This window comes from Physeter macrocephalus, chromosome 7 (genome assembly GCF_002837175.3).
Source record: "Physeter macrocephalus isolate SW-GA chromosome 7, ASM283717v5, whole genome shotgun sequence".
Classification (NCBI taxonomy): Eukaryota; Metazoa; Chordata; class Mammalia; order Artiodactyla; family Physeteridae; genus Physeter; species Physeter macrocephalus.
The window spans coordinates 156,817,625-156,833,091 of NC_041220.1; the positions used below are offsets into that span (position 1 = coordinate 156,817,625).

General features: G+C 42.7%; 2 protein-coding genes across 5 annotated transcripts in view; both read left to right on the forward strand.

Moving 5' to 3' along the window:
* Positions 1 to 730: 730 nt before the first annotated feature.
* On the forward strand, positions 731 to 13,162 carry TCEANC (transcription elongation factor A N-terminal and central domain containing). Of its 3 annotated transcripts, none has more exons than XM_024115459.3 (2): positions 731 to 831; positions 9,552 to 13,162. In XM_024115459.3, exon 2 carries the CDS (start codon positions 9,669 to 9,671, stop codon positions 10,725 to 10,727), a length of 1,059 nt encoding a protein of 352 aa, XP_023971227.1. In that variant the 5' UTR covers positions 731 to 831; positions 9,552 to 9,668; the 3' UTR covers positions 10,728 to 13,162. The 3 variants fall into 3 exon arrangements, with proteins under 3 accessions (XP_023971227.1, XP_023971229.1, XP_023971228.1); XM_024115461.3 differs by having other exon boundaries at positions 748 to 831; positions 9,659 to 13,162; XM_024115460.3 differs by having other exon boundaries at positions 752 to 831; positions 9,569 to 13,162.
* Positions 743 to 15,467, forward strand: part of RAB9A (RAB9A, member RAS oncogene family) — a 58,073-nt gene continuing 43,348 nt past the window's right edge. For both annotated transcript variants that reach the window (XM_024115463.3, XM_024115464.3), the window contains exon 1: positions 743 to 831. The gene's annotated coding sequence lies outside the window, so the exon portion shown is untranslated. The remainder of the gene's footprint in view (positions 832 to 15,467) is intronic.

Here is a 15,467-nt window from a genome sequence, read left to right on the forward strand (position 1 = left end):
CAGAGGCTGCATGGCCTGCAAAGCCCAAAGTATTTACTATCTGGCCTTTTATAGAAAAAGTTTGCCGACAGCTTGCTCTAGAACAATGCCCGGTATGGTAGATATAAGTAAACCTTTTCATTGTAGTCCTGTGTAATTGTCAGTTAGGCTTAGTGAGTGACGTAGTTCTAAGGACTTTATAAGGACTCTCTCGTTTAATTCTCATATTAATTCTAGGATGTTGGAGTCCCCTCCCCCCCCCACATACTTGACACCCCCTACTTCTGGGAACTGTACCTTCTAGACCCTCCTTATCCCCAAATGGCTTGACTCCTGGAGCCCACCTGATGAGCCCACAGGAGGCACCACGCTTCTTTTTTCTTTTTTTGAACTAGAATATTTTAAAAGGATTTTCTGAACTAGAATTGAGATGAGGTTGGGCTCCCGTGGAAGAAGCTGAGGGGCCCTGGGCTTAGTTAGACGCAAGTGGGTACAAGCAAGCTGGTCCGTGGTGAAAAGGTTGATGCTCGCAAGCAGAGAGGAGAAAATATTTGTTGAGTAATAGTAAGCCCTGGCCAGGTGTTTGCCAGGTGTGTATCGGTGAATGAAACAGATGTCGTTCTTCTGTGGTCTTGTAGGGAAGGCAGACAATAAAAAAAACTTTTTTCGTGTGATATGCACCATGAAAAAAAAAACCAGTGTGCAAATATTTGATGTTCTTAATAGGTTTCCTCATCTGTAAGATGGAGCTAAGAGCCATACCTGTGTCGGGGTTTTTGTGAGGATGGAGATGACGTGAGTGTATACGGCACACAGAGTTGCTCGATGTGCACTGTCTTCTGCTGTTAGAAGGTAAGTGCGGGAATGACTCTTCGGGACTGGGTGCATCGTGACACTTAAAACATTGCAGTCACCGGTTGTGGTTTGTAGGGAAGGTTCTCAGGTGAGTTGTGCACAGCAAGCGTTTCTAATATTTCCTAATTTAATGAGGCTCCTCTAGCAAAATGTGAAGTCAGAGAGGTTGTGTGCGTTCAGTGTGGGAGCAGGACGGGAGCTGCCTTTGAGCTGATGGCAGCAGAGCTGGGTTGGTCTTGCTGCGGGAGGGGGGTTGTGCCTGTGTGTACAGGGCAGTGGTGGCAGCTCTGGTTGAGATTGCACAGTCACCCGGAGAGCTGCAAAATACCCAGGCCTGCCCTCAGAGATTCGAATTCATTCTGTCTGGGGTGAGGCCCTGGCATTGTTTTTGCTTTTGCTGTTTAATTTCTCCAGATGATTCAGATTGGCAGTCAGGAGTGACACCCGCTCCTGGTGAGAGACAGGCAGGCTTAGGGAGCTAATGGGGCAAGGGCATCGAGCTGGGAGGTAGGCAGTGTCTGTCAACGATGCAGCGCGATCACACTGGAAGCTGGAAGGGGGCTTTTCATTACCTGGCCAGGGACCGTGGGCTCCATCCTGAGAGCAGAGGGGAACTTCTGAAGGGCTTTAAGCAGGCAAATGGGGGAATCTCTTGCTGAGATCTGTACTGGAGGATGATCCCTCTAACAAAATGTCGTGAATCAGAGTGAAAGCAGCGAAGAAGTAATTGGAGCCAGCCAGATGATAGGAAGCCCAGGTTTGCTTTCTGTATTCCTCCTACATGTGTCCCTTAGCAGCGGTGTCTGTCCTTGCAATTGGCCAGCTTCTTGTCTGTATTCCTTCCGCTGGGCTGTCAGCTCCTTCAAGGCAGAGAGTAGCTCATTAGGCTCAGCATTTATCGTGTATGAGGTACATAATAGATATTTATTGAATGAACTGTGTAGAACTCTAAACTGGACACAGCCTACTTTGTCTTTTTGTGGCAGTTCTCAAAATTTTATATCCCAGGTGCTTCCACACTATAGCCTCCTAGGGCAATAAATTGCTTTATATCCACGTGACTGTCCCACAGGGAGAATAGAAAGTTGGACAGCATTTAAATGCTGTTAAAAATATGGAGGAGGGCTTCCCTGGTGGCGCACTGGTTGAGAGTCCGCCCGCCGATGCAGGGGACACGGGTTCGTGCCCCGGTCCGGGAAGATCCCACGTGCTGCGGAGCGGCTGGGCCCATGAGCCATGGCCGCTGAGCCTGCGTGTCCGGAGCCTGTGCTCCGCAACGGGAGAGGCCACAACAGTGAAAGGCCCGCATACCGCAAAAAAAAAAAAAAAAAAAAAAAAAAAAAAAAATATGGAGGAGAATGGGAAACAGTCTGGTGATTCCTCAAAAAATTAAAAATAGAAGGACCATATTGATCCAGCAATCCCACTTTTGGGTATATACCCAAAAGAATTGAAAGTAGGGTCTCAAAGAGATATTTGTACATTTATGTTCGTAGCAACATTATTCACGAAAGGTAGAAGCAGTCTAAGTGTCCATCAGTGCATGGATGGATAAACAAAATGTGCTCTGTCCATACAGTGGAATATTATTCAGCCTTGAAAAGGAAGGAATTCTGACACATGCTCCGACATGGATGACCCTTGAGGACATTATGCTGTGTGAAATAAGCCCAACACAAGAAGGCAAATACTGTATGATTCCACCTATATAAGGCATCTAAAGTAGTCAGATTCATAGAGACAGACAGTAGAATGGTGGTTGGCAGGGGCTGCAGGGGAGAAAGAAATGGAGAGTTGTTGTTTAATGGGTGCAAAGTTTGTTTTGCAAGACGACTAGCGTTCTGAAAGTTGGTTGCACAACAATGTGAATGTACTTAATGAACTGTTCCTGTAAAAATGGTTAAGATGGTAAATTATATGGTACGTGTATTTTACCACAATTCAAAACAAAAAAATATGGAGGAACAGTAAATAAAAGGACATATGAAGGGGCTTCCCTGGTGCCACAGTGGTTAAGAATCCCCTGCCAATGCAGGGGAAATGGGTTTGAGCCCTGGTCCGTGAAGATCCCACAGGTTGCGGAGTAACTAAGCCCGTGCACCACAACTACTGAGCCTGCGCTCTAGAGCCCGCGAGCCACAACTACTGTAGCCCGTGTGCCTAGAGCCCGTGCTCCGCAACGAGAGAAGCCGCCGCAGTGAGAAGCCCGCGCACCGCAGCAAAGAGTAGCCCCCGCTCGCTGCAACCAGAGAAAGCCCATGCGCAGCAACGAAGACCCAACACGGCCAAAAATAAATAAATAAATTTATTTTTTTTTTAAAAAGGACATATGAAATGCAGAGCAGAGTGCTTATATATGAATCCATTAACTTCTGTAGATTTCCATGAGTAAAGAGAAAGTTTTACTGTTAAGACAAACAGTACTCCCATCGCCCTGAAGCCACAATTAAATTCCCCTTCAGAATCTCCTTGAAGCTCTGACCCTTCATTGAGAAATTTGACCTGAGTTAAATATTGCCTAACCTCGTTGTGGGCACTCTAGACCGGTCTCGTATTAACCACCTTGCTGACATCCAGCCAACTTCAATCTTGCTTGCTTTGGTAGTGATGCATATAGAATGAGTGTAGACGCGGGTAGGATGAATACTTGTTAGGAAACTTCCCCACAGCTGGAGGGAGGGCTCAAGTTTATTGAGCTGCTTGAGACCTTATCCTTGTGACGCCCCCGCTTGACTTCCTCCAGATCCCAAGATCTCAGGCAGACAGTGCTGAGAGCAATATTCAGCAATCGAGGATGTGTATTTTTAATTTTTCTGTGCTGTCTTGCCTGTTCTTTGTTTACTGAGCCTTTGATTCTTAGGAAGACCTCTTTTACTGTTTTCAGTCTTTAACAGTGAAATTCAATGAAATAATGCCATTTGCAGCACCATGGATGGACCTAGAGATTATCATACTAAGTGAAGTAAGTCAGACAAAGACAAACACCATATGATGTCACTTATATGTGGGATCTAAAATAGGACACAAATGAACATATCTACAGAACAGAAACAGACTCACATAGAGAACAGACTTGTGGTTGCCAAGGGGGAGGGACGATCGGGGAGGGATGGATTGGGAGTTTGGAGCGAGCAGATGTAAACTATTATATATGGAATGGATAAACAACAGAGTCCTACTGTAGAGCACAGGGAACGATATTCAATATCCCATGATAAACCATAATGGAAAAGAATGTGAAAAACAATATATATGTATAGCCGAATCACTTTGCTGTACGGCAGAAATTAACACAACTACTAAGTGAAGTAAGTCAGACAAAGACAAACACCATATGATGTCACTTATATGTGGGATCTAAAATAGGACACAAATGAACATATCTACAGAACAGAAACAGACTCACATAGAGAACAGACTTGTGGTTGCCAAGGGGGAGGGACGATCGGGGAGGGATGGATTGGGAGTTTGGAGCGAGCAGATGTAAACTATTATATATGGAATGGATAAACAACAGAGTCCTACTGTAGAGCACAGGGAACGATATTCAATATCCCATGATAAACCATAATGGAAAAGAATGTGAAAAACAATATATATGTATAGCCGAATCACTTTGCTGTACGGCAGAAATTAACACAACATTGTAAATCAAATATACTTCAATAAAATTTTTTTTAAAGCTACATAAGTAAACGGGCAGGGCTATGTTCCAATAAAACTTTGTTTATAAAATCAATCAATCAATCAATCTTCATTCTGATCATTCATAAAAAGGAGGTGGAATTCAAAAAGGAAAAACAACGATCTTGAAGTACCAATTCTCGATAATTAGAAAATGCCACTTAAGATCCAGAATCACTGGCCCATTGAGTTATTGCTAAGTGACTTTTAAAAAGAAATAGAGAAAACAAAGACCGCCGTAAGGTAAAATGCAAGACCCAGAATCTTGGTCATCTGAGCTGTGCAGTGGGGAAAACCAATAGGAACCTCAGAGTTGTAGTCCTGGGTACTTAACTGTTCACATTTGGGGCTAGAGCTTGAGGGGAGATGGAACTGGTTTCGACGCAGCAGTGGACTCTTGAGGAAATCGTGAGGGCAGACCTGAATGCAGAGCCACGGGTGGGGTGAGGCGGCCGCTTTGTGGTGCCCTGACCTCTGAGGGCGGTGAAGTGGAATGAGCCATTTACCGTGCCGTTTTCCAGTGGCCACATATCTTAAATGTATAGGGTTTATCATGAAATTGAACTAGACTAATCACTGTTCTGATTAGGAAAACAATACATACACATTAGAGGAAATTCAGGAAAGAGTAAAAGAACAAACGAAAATCACTTAAAATCTTGCCATTCAGAAAATGCCTCTGTCTGAAATTTTTTGTATCTATTTTTGGCCTTTTCTCATCGCATGTGATTTTTAAATAAAATTTGGATCAGACTCTAGATGTTGTTTTTCTTTTTATTTATTTTTAATTAAAAAAAGTTTCTTTTTGTTTTTTTTCTTGTTTTTTTTTTGTTTTTTTGGCTGCCCCACATGGCTTGTGGGATCTCAGTTCCCTGACCAGGGATTGAACCTGGGCCCTCAGCAGTGAGAACACGGAGTCCTAATCACTGGATCGCCAGGGAATTCCCTAGATGCTGTTTTTTAATTTTTATGATTAAAAAAAAATTTTTTTTTTTTTAACTGTGCTACAGGCGGGATCCTAGTTCCCCGACCAGGGATGGAACCCGTGCTCCCTGCAGTGAAAGCGTGGAGTCCCAACTGCTGGACCACCAGGGAAGTCCCTAGATGTTGTTTTTAAATAACAGCTTTATTCAGATATAGTTTATGTACTGTACAGTTCACCTACTTAAAGTGTACAATTCAGTGGTTTTTAGCTTATTCACAACTGTGCACCCATCACCACCCCTAGATGCTGTTTTTTAAATTTTATGATTAAAAAAAAATTTTTTTTTTTTTTAACTGTGCTACAGGCGGGATCCTAGTTCCCCGACCAGGGATGGAACCCGTGCTCCCTGCAGTGAAAGCGTGGAGTCCCAACTGCTGGACCACCAGGGAAGTCCCTAGATGTTGTTTTTAAATAACAGCTTTATTCAGATATAGTTTATGTACTGTACAGTTCACCTACTTAAAGTGTACAATTCAGTGGTTTTTAGCTTATTCACAACTGTGCACCCATCACCACAGTCAACTTGAGAGAAGATTTTGCACCTCCCCCAAGAAAAACTCTGCACCCATTAGTAGCCACTTGCTCTTCATTCCACCCCACTGGTTCCCCCCTTCCTTCCATCCCAGCCGTAGTCTACCACTAATTTACTTTCTGTCTCTATAGATTTGCCTATTCCAGACATTTCATGTAAATGAAATCATACAATACGTGGTCTTCTGTGTCTTTAATTTAACATAGAGCTTTGAAGGCTCATCCATGTTGTAGTCTGTATCAGAGTTTCCTTTTATTGACAAATAACATCCCATCGTATGGATATACTATGTTTTGTTTATCCATTCCTCAGTTGATAGACATTTGGGTTGTTTCCACTTTCTGTCTGTTACGAAGAATGCTGCTGTGAACATTCATTTGCAAGTCTAACCATTTGGGACCTCATAGTTTCTTCTAAGTTTGCAGGAAGTTCTTACAAAAACGGCTTCCACATCTCTTATTTCCTTAAAGTAAATTTATAAAAGTAGAATTGCTGACTGCAAGGACCTTATGTTTTATAGCCCTTGTCAGATGGTGTCTAGGAAGACTGCATTAACTCTCCCTGTAATCGCTTCAGCGTTGTTAGCCTACGTGTGATCGGTGATAGTTTATTTAATATCACGTGCTATAAAATGAGAGTCCATGGAGTGTTGAAAAGACAGTATCCCTGCCATCAAGATGCTTATGTTCACGTTTAGACCAAATGGGCAGATACAGATCCAAGGGTATTTGGTAGGCAAGGTTATGTGCATTATGTGGAGAGAAAAAGAGACTGGTTAGATAAAGTGAACATTCGCCTGCCCAGGATGAGATTCACACAGACATAACCATTAAGCAACTTTTTACACCTAAAAGTTAAAAACAACGATCTTGAAGTACCAATTCTCGATAATTAGAAAATGCCACTTAAGATCCAGAATCACTGGCCCATTGAGTTATTGCTAAGTGACTTTTAAAAAGAAATAGAGAAAACAAAGACCGCCGTAAGGTAAAATGCAAGACCCAGAATCTTGGTCATCTGAGCTGTGCAGTGGGGAAAACCAATAGGAACCTCAGAGTTGTAGTCCTGGGTACTTAACTGTTCACATTTGGGGCTAGAGCTTGAGGGGAGATGGAACTGGTTTCGACGCAGCAGTGGACTCTTGAGGAAATCGTGAGGGCAGACCTGAATGCAGAGCCACGGGTGGGGTGAGGCGGCCGCTTTGTGGTGCCCTGACCTCTGAGGGCGGTGAAGTGGAATGAGCCATTTACCGTGCCGTTTTCCAGTGGCCACATATCTTAAATGTATAGGGTTTATCATGAAATTGAACTAGACTAATCACTGTTCTGATTAGGAAAACAATACATACACATTAGAGGAAATTCAGGAAAGAGTAAAAGAACAAACGAAAATCACTTAAAATCTTGCCATTCAGAAAATGCCTCTGTCTGAAATTTTTTGTATCTATTTTTGGCCTTTTCTCATCGCATGTGATTTTTAAATAAAATTTGGATCAGACTCTAGATGTTGTTTTTCTTTTTATTTATTTTTAATTAAAAAAAGTTTCTTTTTGTTTTTTTTCTTGTTTTTTTTTTGTTTTTTTGGCTGCCCCACATGGCTTGTGGGATCTCAGTTCCCTGACCAGGGATTGAACCTGGGCCCTCAGCAGTGAGAACACGGAGTCCTAATCACTGGATCGCCAGGGAATTCCCTAGATGCTGTTTTTTAATTTTTATGATTAAAAAAAAATTTTTTTTTTTTTAACTGTGCTACAGGCGGGATCCTAGTTCCCCGACCAGGGATGGAACCCGTGCTCCCTGCAGTGAAAGCGTGGAGTCCCAACTGCTGGACCACCAGGGAAGTCCCTAGATGTTGTTTTTAAATAACAGCTTTATTCAGATATAGTTTATGTACTGTACAGTTCACCTACTTAAAGTGTACAATTCAGTGGTTTTTAGCTTATTCACAACTGTGCACCCATCACCACAGTCAACTTGAGAGAAGATTTTGCACCTCCCCCAAGAAAAACTCTGCACCCATTAGTAGCCACTTGCTCTTCATTCCACCCCACTGGTTCCCCCCTTCCTTCCATCCCAGCCGTAGTCTACCACTAATTTACTTTCTGTCTCTATAGATTTGCCTATTCCAGACATTTCATGTAAATGAAATCATACAATACGTGGTCTTCTGTGTCTTTAATTTAACATAGAGCTTTGAAGGCTCATCCATGTTGTAGTCTGTATCAGAGTTTCCTTTTATTGACAAATAACATCCCATCGTATGGATATACTATGTTTTGTTTATCCATTCCTCAGTTGATAGACATTTGGGTTGTTTCCACTTTCTGTCTGTTACGAAGAATGCTGCTGTGAACATTCATGTGCAAGTCTAACCATTTGGGACCTCATAGTTTCTTCTAAGTTTGCAGGAAGTTCTTACAAAAACGGCTTCCACATCTCTTATTTCCTTAAAGTAAATTTATAAAAGTAGAATTGCTGACTGCAAGGACCTTATGTTTTATAGCCCTTGTCAGATGGTGTCTAGGAAGACTGCATTAACTCTCCCTGTAATCGCTTCAGCGTTGTTAGCCTACGTGTGATCGGTGATAGTTTATTTAATATCACGTGCTATAAAATGAGAGTCCATGGAGTGTTGAAAAGACAGTATCCCTGCCATCAAGATGCTTATGTTCACGTTTAGACCAAATGGGCAGATACAGATCCAAGGGTATTTGGTAGGCAAGGTTATGTGCATTATGTGGAGAGAAAAAGAGACTGGTTAGATAAAGTGAACATTCGCCTGCCCAGGATGAGATTCACACAGACATAACCATTAAGCAACTTTTTACACCTAAAAGTTAAAAAAAAAAAGAAGAAAAAAGTTAATGGAACCCAACTCTGGCCTAGGGACCTGTTAGTCCAAAGTCATAAATCCTCTGGACTACAGAGTCGGAACCTTGACCCCGTTGTTCAGAAGAGTCAGATGTCAGCACAGTGTGGCCTATTGACTTTGGGGCCCATCTGACCTGGATCCATCTGCCTCCCAACCTGTGCCGCTTCATCATTTCTTTAGATTCCTTGGGACTTCTAAACAGCATCCACTTTTGGCCCTGTTTCTCATGCTTTTATATTCAGAAAAGTACTTCTTCAAGACTGTAAAATCAGCAAGGAGTTCAGTGAAATAGCTGAACATGGGGGAAAATAGTCCGGCCTCCTCAGCCTTGCCCCATTGATGCTGACACCGGCATGTTTTCGTCCCCAACATAACCACCAAATTCCACAAAAAGGAGTTGACTAATCTTGATTTGGAAAGATGATTCATTTGTAAAATTAGAGATGGGAAAGTTACAGCAGATCTTTCAGCATACTTCTTTTAAGCAACTGTTAACGCAAAAGCTGTGTACAGGGCCATATATATAGATATATATATATATATATTTTTTTTTTTTTTTAACTACTGAGAATCAAACTTTTGAGGCTAAACCACATTACATTGCAGATTGCATTTTCTAATACATTGCACCCATTTTTATTACAGACTCTTTCTCTGCATAGGTAACTGGCAGAGAGCGCTGTGCTCCTATCAGGAAGCTGCGCCTGGCAAACGCAAGCTTGGGAAAACAGAAACCTCTTTTTTCTTTGCAGCCGTAACAAGATGTCTGACAAGCAGCAGATAGCTGCCAGAGCTTCCCTTATTGAGCAACTGATGTCTAAAAGGAATTTTGAGGATCTCGGCAACCACCTTACTGAGCTAGAAACTCTGCGTGTGAGTCCGGAGCATCTCCAGGAGACGGATGTGGTCAGGGCTGTGTACAGAGTCCTCAAAAACTGCCCCACGGCGGCTTTGAAAAAGAAAGCCAAGCGTTTGCTGTCAGAATGGAAAGCTCTGTATAAAGGTACTCACTGCAAGCCGCGGGGCAGCCCTAAACTATTTCCTCCAGGTGGAAATAAAGAAGCAAATCAAGGACTTTCTCCCGACCCAAATCAGGATGAGATACGGGGCAGCTCTTGCTGTCATTCTCTGCGCGCATCCCAAGATGTTGCAGGAGCTGTTGAAAGGGTCGTGCCAGAAAATAGCCCTGGTGGAGCGGAGCCTAAGGCAGCGCGTCTCAGGGCCGCTGACCCTCAATCCCCCGACGAGAGAGCGAGTGAGCAGCCACATCCTGCAGCGCCCTTGAGAGCCAAATGCACAGAGCTGCTGTATGAAGCTCTAACTAGTCCTTCCACAGAGCAGCCCAGAGCCGATCTGTGGCACAACTTTGCACGAGAAATCGAAGAGCACATTTTTACCCTTCACTCCAAGAACCTCAAAAAATACAAAACTTGCATCCGAAGCAAAGTTGCCAATCTGAAAAACCCCCGCAAGTCTCACTTACAGCAAAGCTTGCTCTCTGGGACCATGTCTCCAAGGGAGTTTGCCGAAATGACCGCCATGGAAATGGCCAGCCCCGAACTGAAGCAGCTGAGAGCCTCCTACACGGAATCTGGCATACAGGAACATTACCTGCCCCAAGTGGTGGAGGGCACGCCGACCAAGAAAATAAAGTGCCGACGCTGCGAGAAATTCAATTGCCAGGTCACCGTCATCGCCAGAGGGACACTCTTCCTTCCAAGTTGGGTGCAGAATTCCAACCCAGATGAAGAAATGATGACCTATGTAATCTGCAATGAATGTGGGAAGCAGTGGTACCATAGCAAGTGGGAGTGCTTGTAATTGTAATAGATGTTCTCTTAACAGATAACCGGAGTGATCCCTTTTATTCATACCACCCTTTTATGCTTGTTTTTAAAATCTTGTACATGCTATTCTTTTTTTAAAAATTGAGGTATAGGTAATTTATATATATATATATATATAAAATAACCTATAATGGAAACATATATGTATATTCTTTTTCAGATTCTTTTCCATCTTAGGTTTTTACAAGATACTGAGTGTAGTTCCCAGCGCTATACAGTAGGTCCTTGTTGTTTATCTATTTTATATATAGTGAGTTATACACACTATCATACACACTATTCGCAAAACTATCCTACAAAGAAGGAAAGAAGGTTGTTTGCTGAAGCTCACACCACTGTCACTAAAAGTTGATAGTTTGAGGAGAGAGAGTGGACGCCTGTTTGCATCGTGCTTAGTGGCTACTTAGTACTTTGCTGTGCTCTGAGTATGCTTGGAAGCAGCTCAGCGTAGCCTAGGAGCCCGTTAGAGATGCAGACTCTCCGGTCGCGTGCTGCTGAATCTGCATCTGCGTTTTGGCAGGATCCCCAGGTGATCCTGTTCAAGGTCACTGGAGAAGTGCTGCTTCTGCAATAGGCCTGTAGTTCCCAGCACTGGCTGCATATTAGCAGGATCTGGGGAGCTTTGAAAACCCACAGTGCCGAGGACCCACCCTGGGACAATTACATCTGGATCTGTGGGATGCAGCCCAGGCATCAACATTTTGGTTTGAATTCCTCAAGTTATGTTAAGATGCAGTCAGAGTTGAGAACTACTCATCCATAGGCTCTCACTTGATCCTTTTGTCACCTTTAAGAAAAGAAAGTTATTCTATACACTTCACAGTTGAGGAAACGTCCACAGAGGTACCATGACTCGCCCCAGTGACACACCATAAATAGTCAGACTTGAACTGCTGCCGGATTTTCTTCCTTCCAGTTCCCTGTCTGAGACCGCTTCAATATTGATTTCTGAGAAATACAGTCCTGGAGTTGTGGGACTAAATGAATAGTGTCTTCAAGCTCTAGCATTGGGGAACAAGAGCTTTGTTATTTTCCCCTCTCTTTTCTCTTCTCACTTCACAGGTGTCCCTTGAGCCCTGAGAATTACCCTACGACTAATCCCACAGTTAGAATTTGTTTCCCGTCCTCTTGCTCAGTCGAGGGAGCCATGTAGTTTTTTCCTTCACACAAGTTCTCCAGGGTTTATAAACTCTTTATGACATTAGGTTTCTGGTGTTAGGGAGTCTTCATGTTATCAGGGGCTAGGTCTGTAGGGGAGGGGAAAAAAACCTGTAGCTGGGACCCCGAAAATTAGACTGACAAAAGACAGATTAACAAGAGAAAAGTAGTTTATATGTGCAGCACGCATACCCGCAGGAGAAATTCGGTGATGCGTAGCTCAAAGGGATGGTTCGAACTTGGGCTTATATAGCGTTTTAAGAAAGAATAGTACGTTTGTAGAGAAGTAGCAAGACAAAGGAAAAGGGCTTTAGGCTTTTAGTGGCAGCAAACTCTGGGAAGGTAAATTAGCGAGGGTGTGGGTGTGTCGGGGGGAACTAATGGAAGATAATGGTCAGTGATGAGGTTGTTACCCCCTTCCTGGTAGGGAATTCACAAGGGGAATTTGTGTTCTGATGTCAGGCAGGTAGCGGGAGGGCAGAGAGCTCATCCTGTGTTTACTTTTTCTCATTTGCTTTCAGCTCCGAATGATCCTTATGCTATTATATTTTGGGGTGGCACGCTCTGAACCCCTTTAGGTCTGAATTTCCAATTCTGCTTTTGTAAAAACTGGCACTAACCTCTCAGAGGAAGTCCATTGCCTCAGCCTTTGAATCTACCAAGGTTTCTCTAATAAACGAGGAGGAAATTACTTCTTCGAGGCCTTTGTAAACAGTGTTTAACCAATCTGTATAATGTTTAAACACAACAAGGCTTCCGTGTGATTTTTTTCGTTTGAAAAAAATTCATAGAATTTTAATTTTTATAGTTTTAACTATAGTTTGTGAGTTGTCTACAAAACTACACATTTTCACCAGTTCTTTTCTCCTCACTCTCCTAAGCCCCTTTGCTAGAGCTCAGAATGTAATGTACAGTTTACCTGCCTCATGACAGAATTCCCTCAATGGTGCAGGAAATGAAAATACGTTCGTGTTTTCAAATGGTTTTGAAGAAATGGGCTTGAGGCCATCAGTTATCATTTCTATCTTGATACCTTTGTCCCTGTGGCTTCCCAGGGCTGCCTATTATGATGTAACGGTCTTTTAAAGAAAAACTTGCAAAGTCACCTAAAACTTCAAGTTTCACAAAGTGTGGTTTCATGTGATTTGGAATGATCTTAAAAACTATTCAGTGGTTATAAAAGAGCACAGCACATGAAAACCATGTGTGATTAGTTCACGTCAGTGTTTGTTTTTTGGTTTAGGGTTTTTGGGTGTGTTTTGGGGGGGTGGTTTTTGTGGGGTTTTGGGGTAGTTTTTATTTGTACTGGACTTTTGCAAACTAAATTTGCAGACAAATAAAAGCACTTGAAATGGAAATTCCTTTACTCTCCGAGATATAAAAATCTGGGTAGTCCTCATTTCATATCAACTTTGTCACTGACTTTTGCAACTATAGATAGGAAAACAGTAATCTGGTTTGTTTTTTTTTTTCCTTTGAGTCAGTGAGAGATCACTACATTTTCTAAGTATAGATAATAATTCTTTTATATTCTATGCTTATCTCCTAAAAGGAAAGGGTTTTTGTTGTTGTTGTTGTTGTTTTTGAGTGCTCATGAGGTAAAGGATCGTTCATTTCATATAAAATCATTTTTACAAGAACAGCAAGTACATAGACCCCAGGATGGGAGGGTGCCTGACACAGACAAGGCACAGCAAGAGTCCACCAGAGCTGAAGCACAGTGGCAAGGGGGAGAAGGATGAGAGGTGAAGCCCAAGAGCCATCGGGTTCATGAGAGCCCTTGTCAGTCATGATAAGGACTTTGGGATTTTTCCAAGCCTGATAGGAAGCTATGGAAGCCAAGGGGTCGGTAGTGATAAGACTTGAATGACCTTTAGGAAGCATCCCTCTGGCTGTTGTGTTAAGTTAGATGAGGAGGGAAGCAAGAAGAGATGCAGGGACACCAGTTAGGTGGCTGTAGCAATGGTCCAAATGTCATTTAACTGGTTTCAAACAAGAGTACACAAAGATTGGTCTCCCTGCATCCTTATAGTTGACAGAGCCCTTGGTGATGGGGTTGAGGACACACTACACTTTGGCATAGTGAACATTTTTAAGCTGAAGGAATTTGAGAAACTATAGGTGCAGGAGGGCCTCGCTGACCTTCCCCTGAGGCAGGTCATAAGACCCTCAAGTGAGAGGTGCCCTCCCCAGACGGAGGAAAGGAGCATCCTGATCTCTGCAGGTGGAGGGATGCTGGAGGGAATCGCAGTGAACAGGTCTTGCTGGGTTCCCCCCACTTGACTACCCTTAGCTCATACTCTTTGTCCCTTCACATTTTCCCACAACTCTCCACTCTTCATCAAACCTAGTATAGAAACACCCAGGTGTAACTGTTTCTTTCGGTGTTCATTTCCTTATAAAGGCTCCCAGGTCAGATAAAATTTACATTACATAAATGTGTGCTTTCTTCTTTTTTTAAAAAATTTTTATTGGAGTATATTTGATTTACAGTGTTGTGTTAGTTTCAGGTGTACAGCAAAGTGAATCAGTTATACATATACATATATCCACTCTTTTTTAGATTCTTTTCCCATATAGGCCATTACAGAGTATTGAGTAGAGTTCCCTGTGCTATACAGTATAGGTCCTTATCAGTTATCTATTTTATATATAGTAGTGTGTATATGTCACTCACAATCTCCCAATTTATCCCTCCCCCCGCCAGCCCCCTGGTAACTGGAAGTTTGTTTTCTACATCTGTAACTCTGTTTTGTAGATAAGTTCATTTGTACCTTTTTAAAATAATTAATTATTTATTTGGCTGTGCCGGGACTTCGTTGCGGCACGTGGGATCTTCATTGCTGCGTGCAGGATCTTCGTCGTGGCATGTGGGATCTTTAGTTGCAGCATGCGGGCTCTTAGTCGCGGCATGCGGGATCTAGTTCCCTGACCAGGGATCGAACCCGGGCCCCCTGCATTGGGAGCGTGGAGTCTTAACCGCTGGACCACCAGGGAAGTCCCTCTACCCGTTTTTTTAGATTCCACCTATAAGCGATATCATATGATATTTGTCTTTCTCTGTCTGACTTACTTCACTCAGGATGACAATCTCTAGGTCTATCCATGTTGCTGCAAATGGCATTATTTCATTCTTTTTTATGCCTGAGTAGTATTCCATTGTATATATGTACCATATCTTCTTTATCCATTCCTCTGTCGATGGACATTTAGGTTGCTTCCGTGTCCTAGCTATTGTAAATAGTGCTGCAATGAACATTGGGGTGTGTGTATCTTTTTGAATTATGGTTTTCTCCGGATATATACCCAGGAGTGGGATTGCAGGATCATATGGCAACTCTATTTTTAGTTTTTGAAGGAACCTCCATGCTGTTGTCCATAGTGGCTGCACCAATTTACATTCCCACCAACAATGCAAGAGGGTTCCCTTTGCTCCACACCCTCTCCAGCATTTATTGTTTGTAGATTTTTTGATGATGGCTATTCTGACCCGTGTGAGGTGATACCTCATAGTAGTTTTGATTTGCATTTCTCTGATAATTAGTGATGTTGAGCA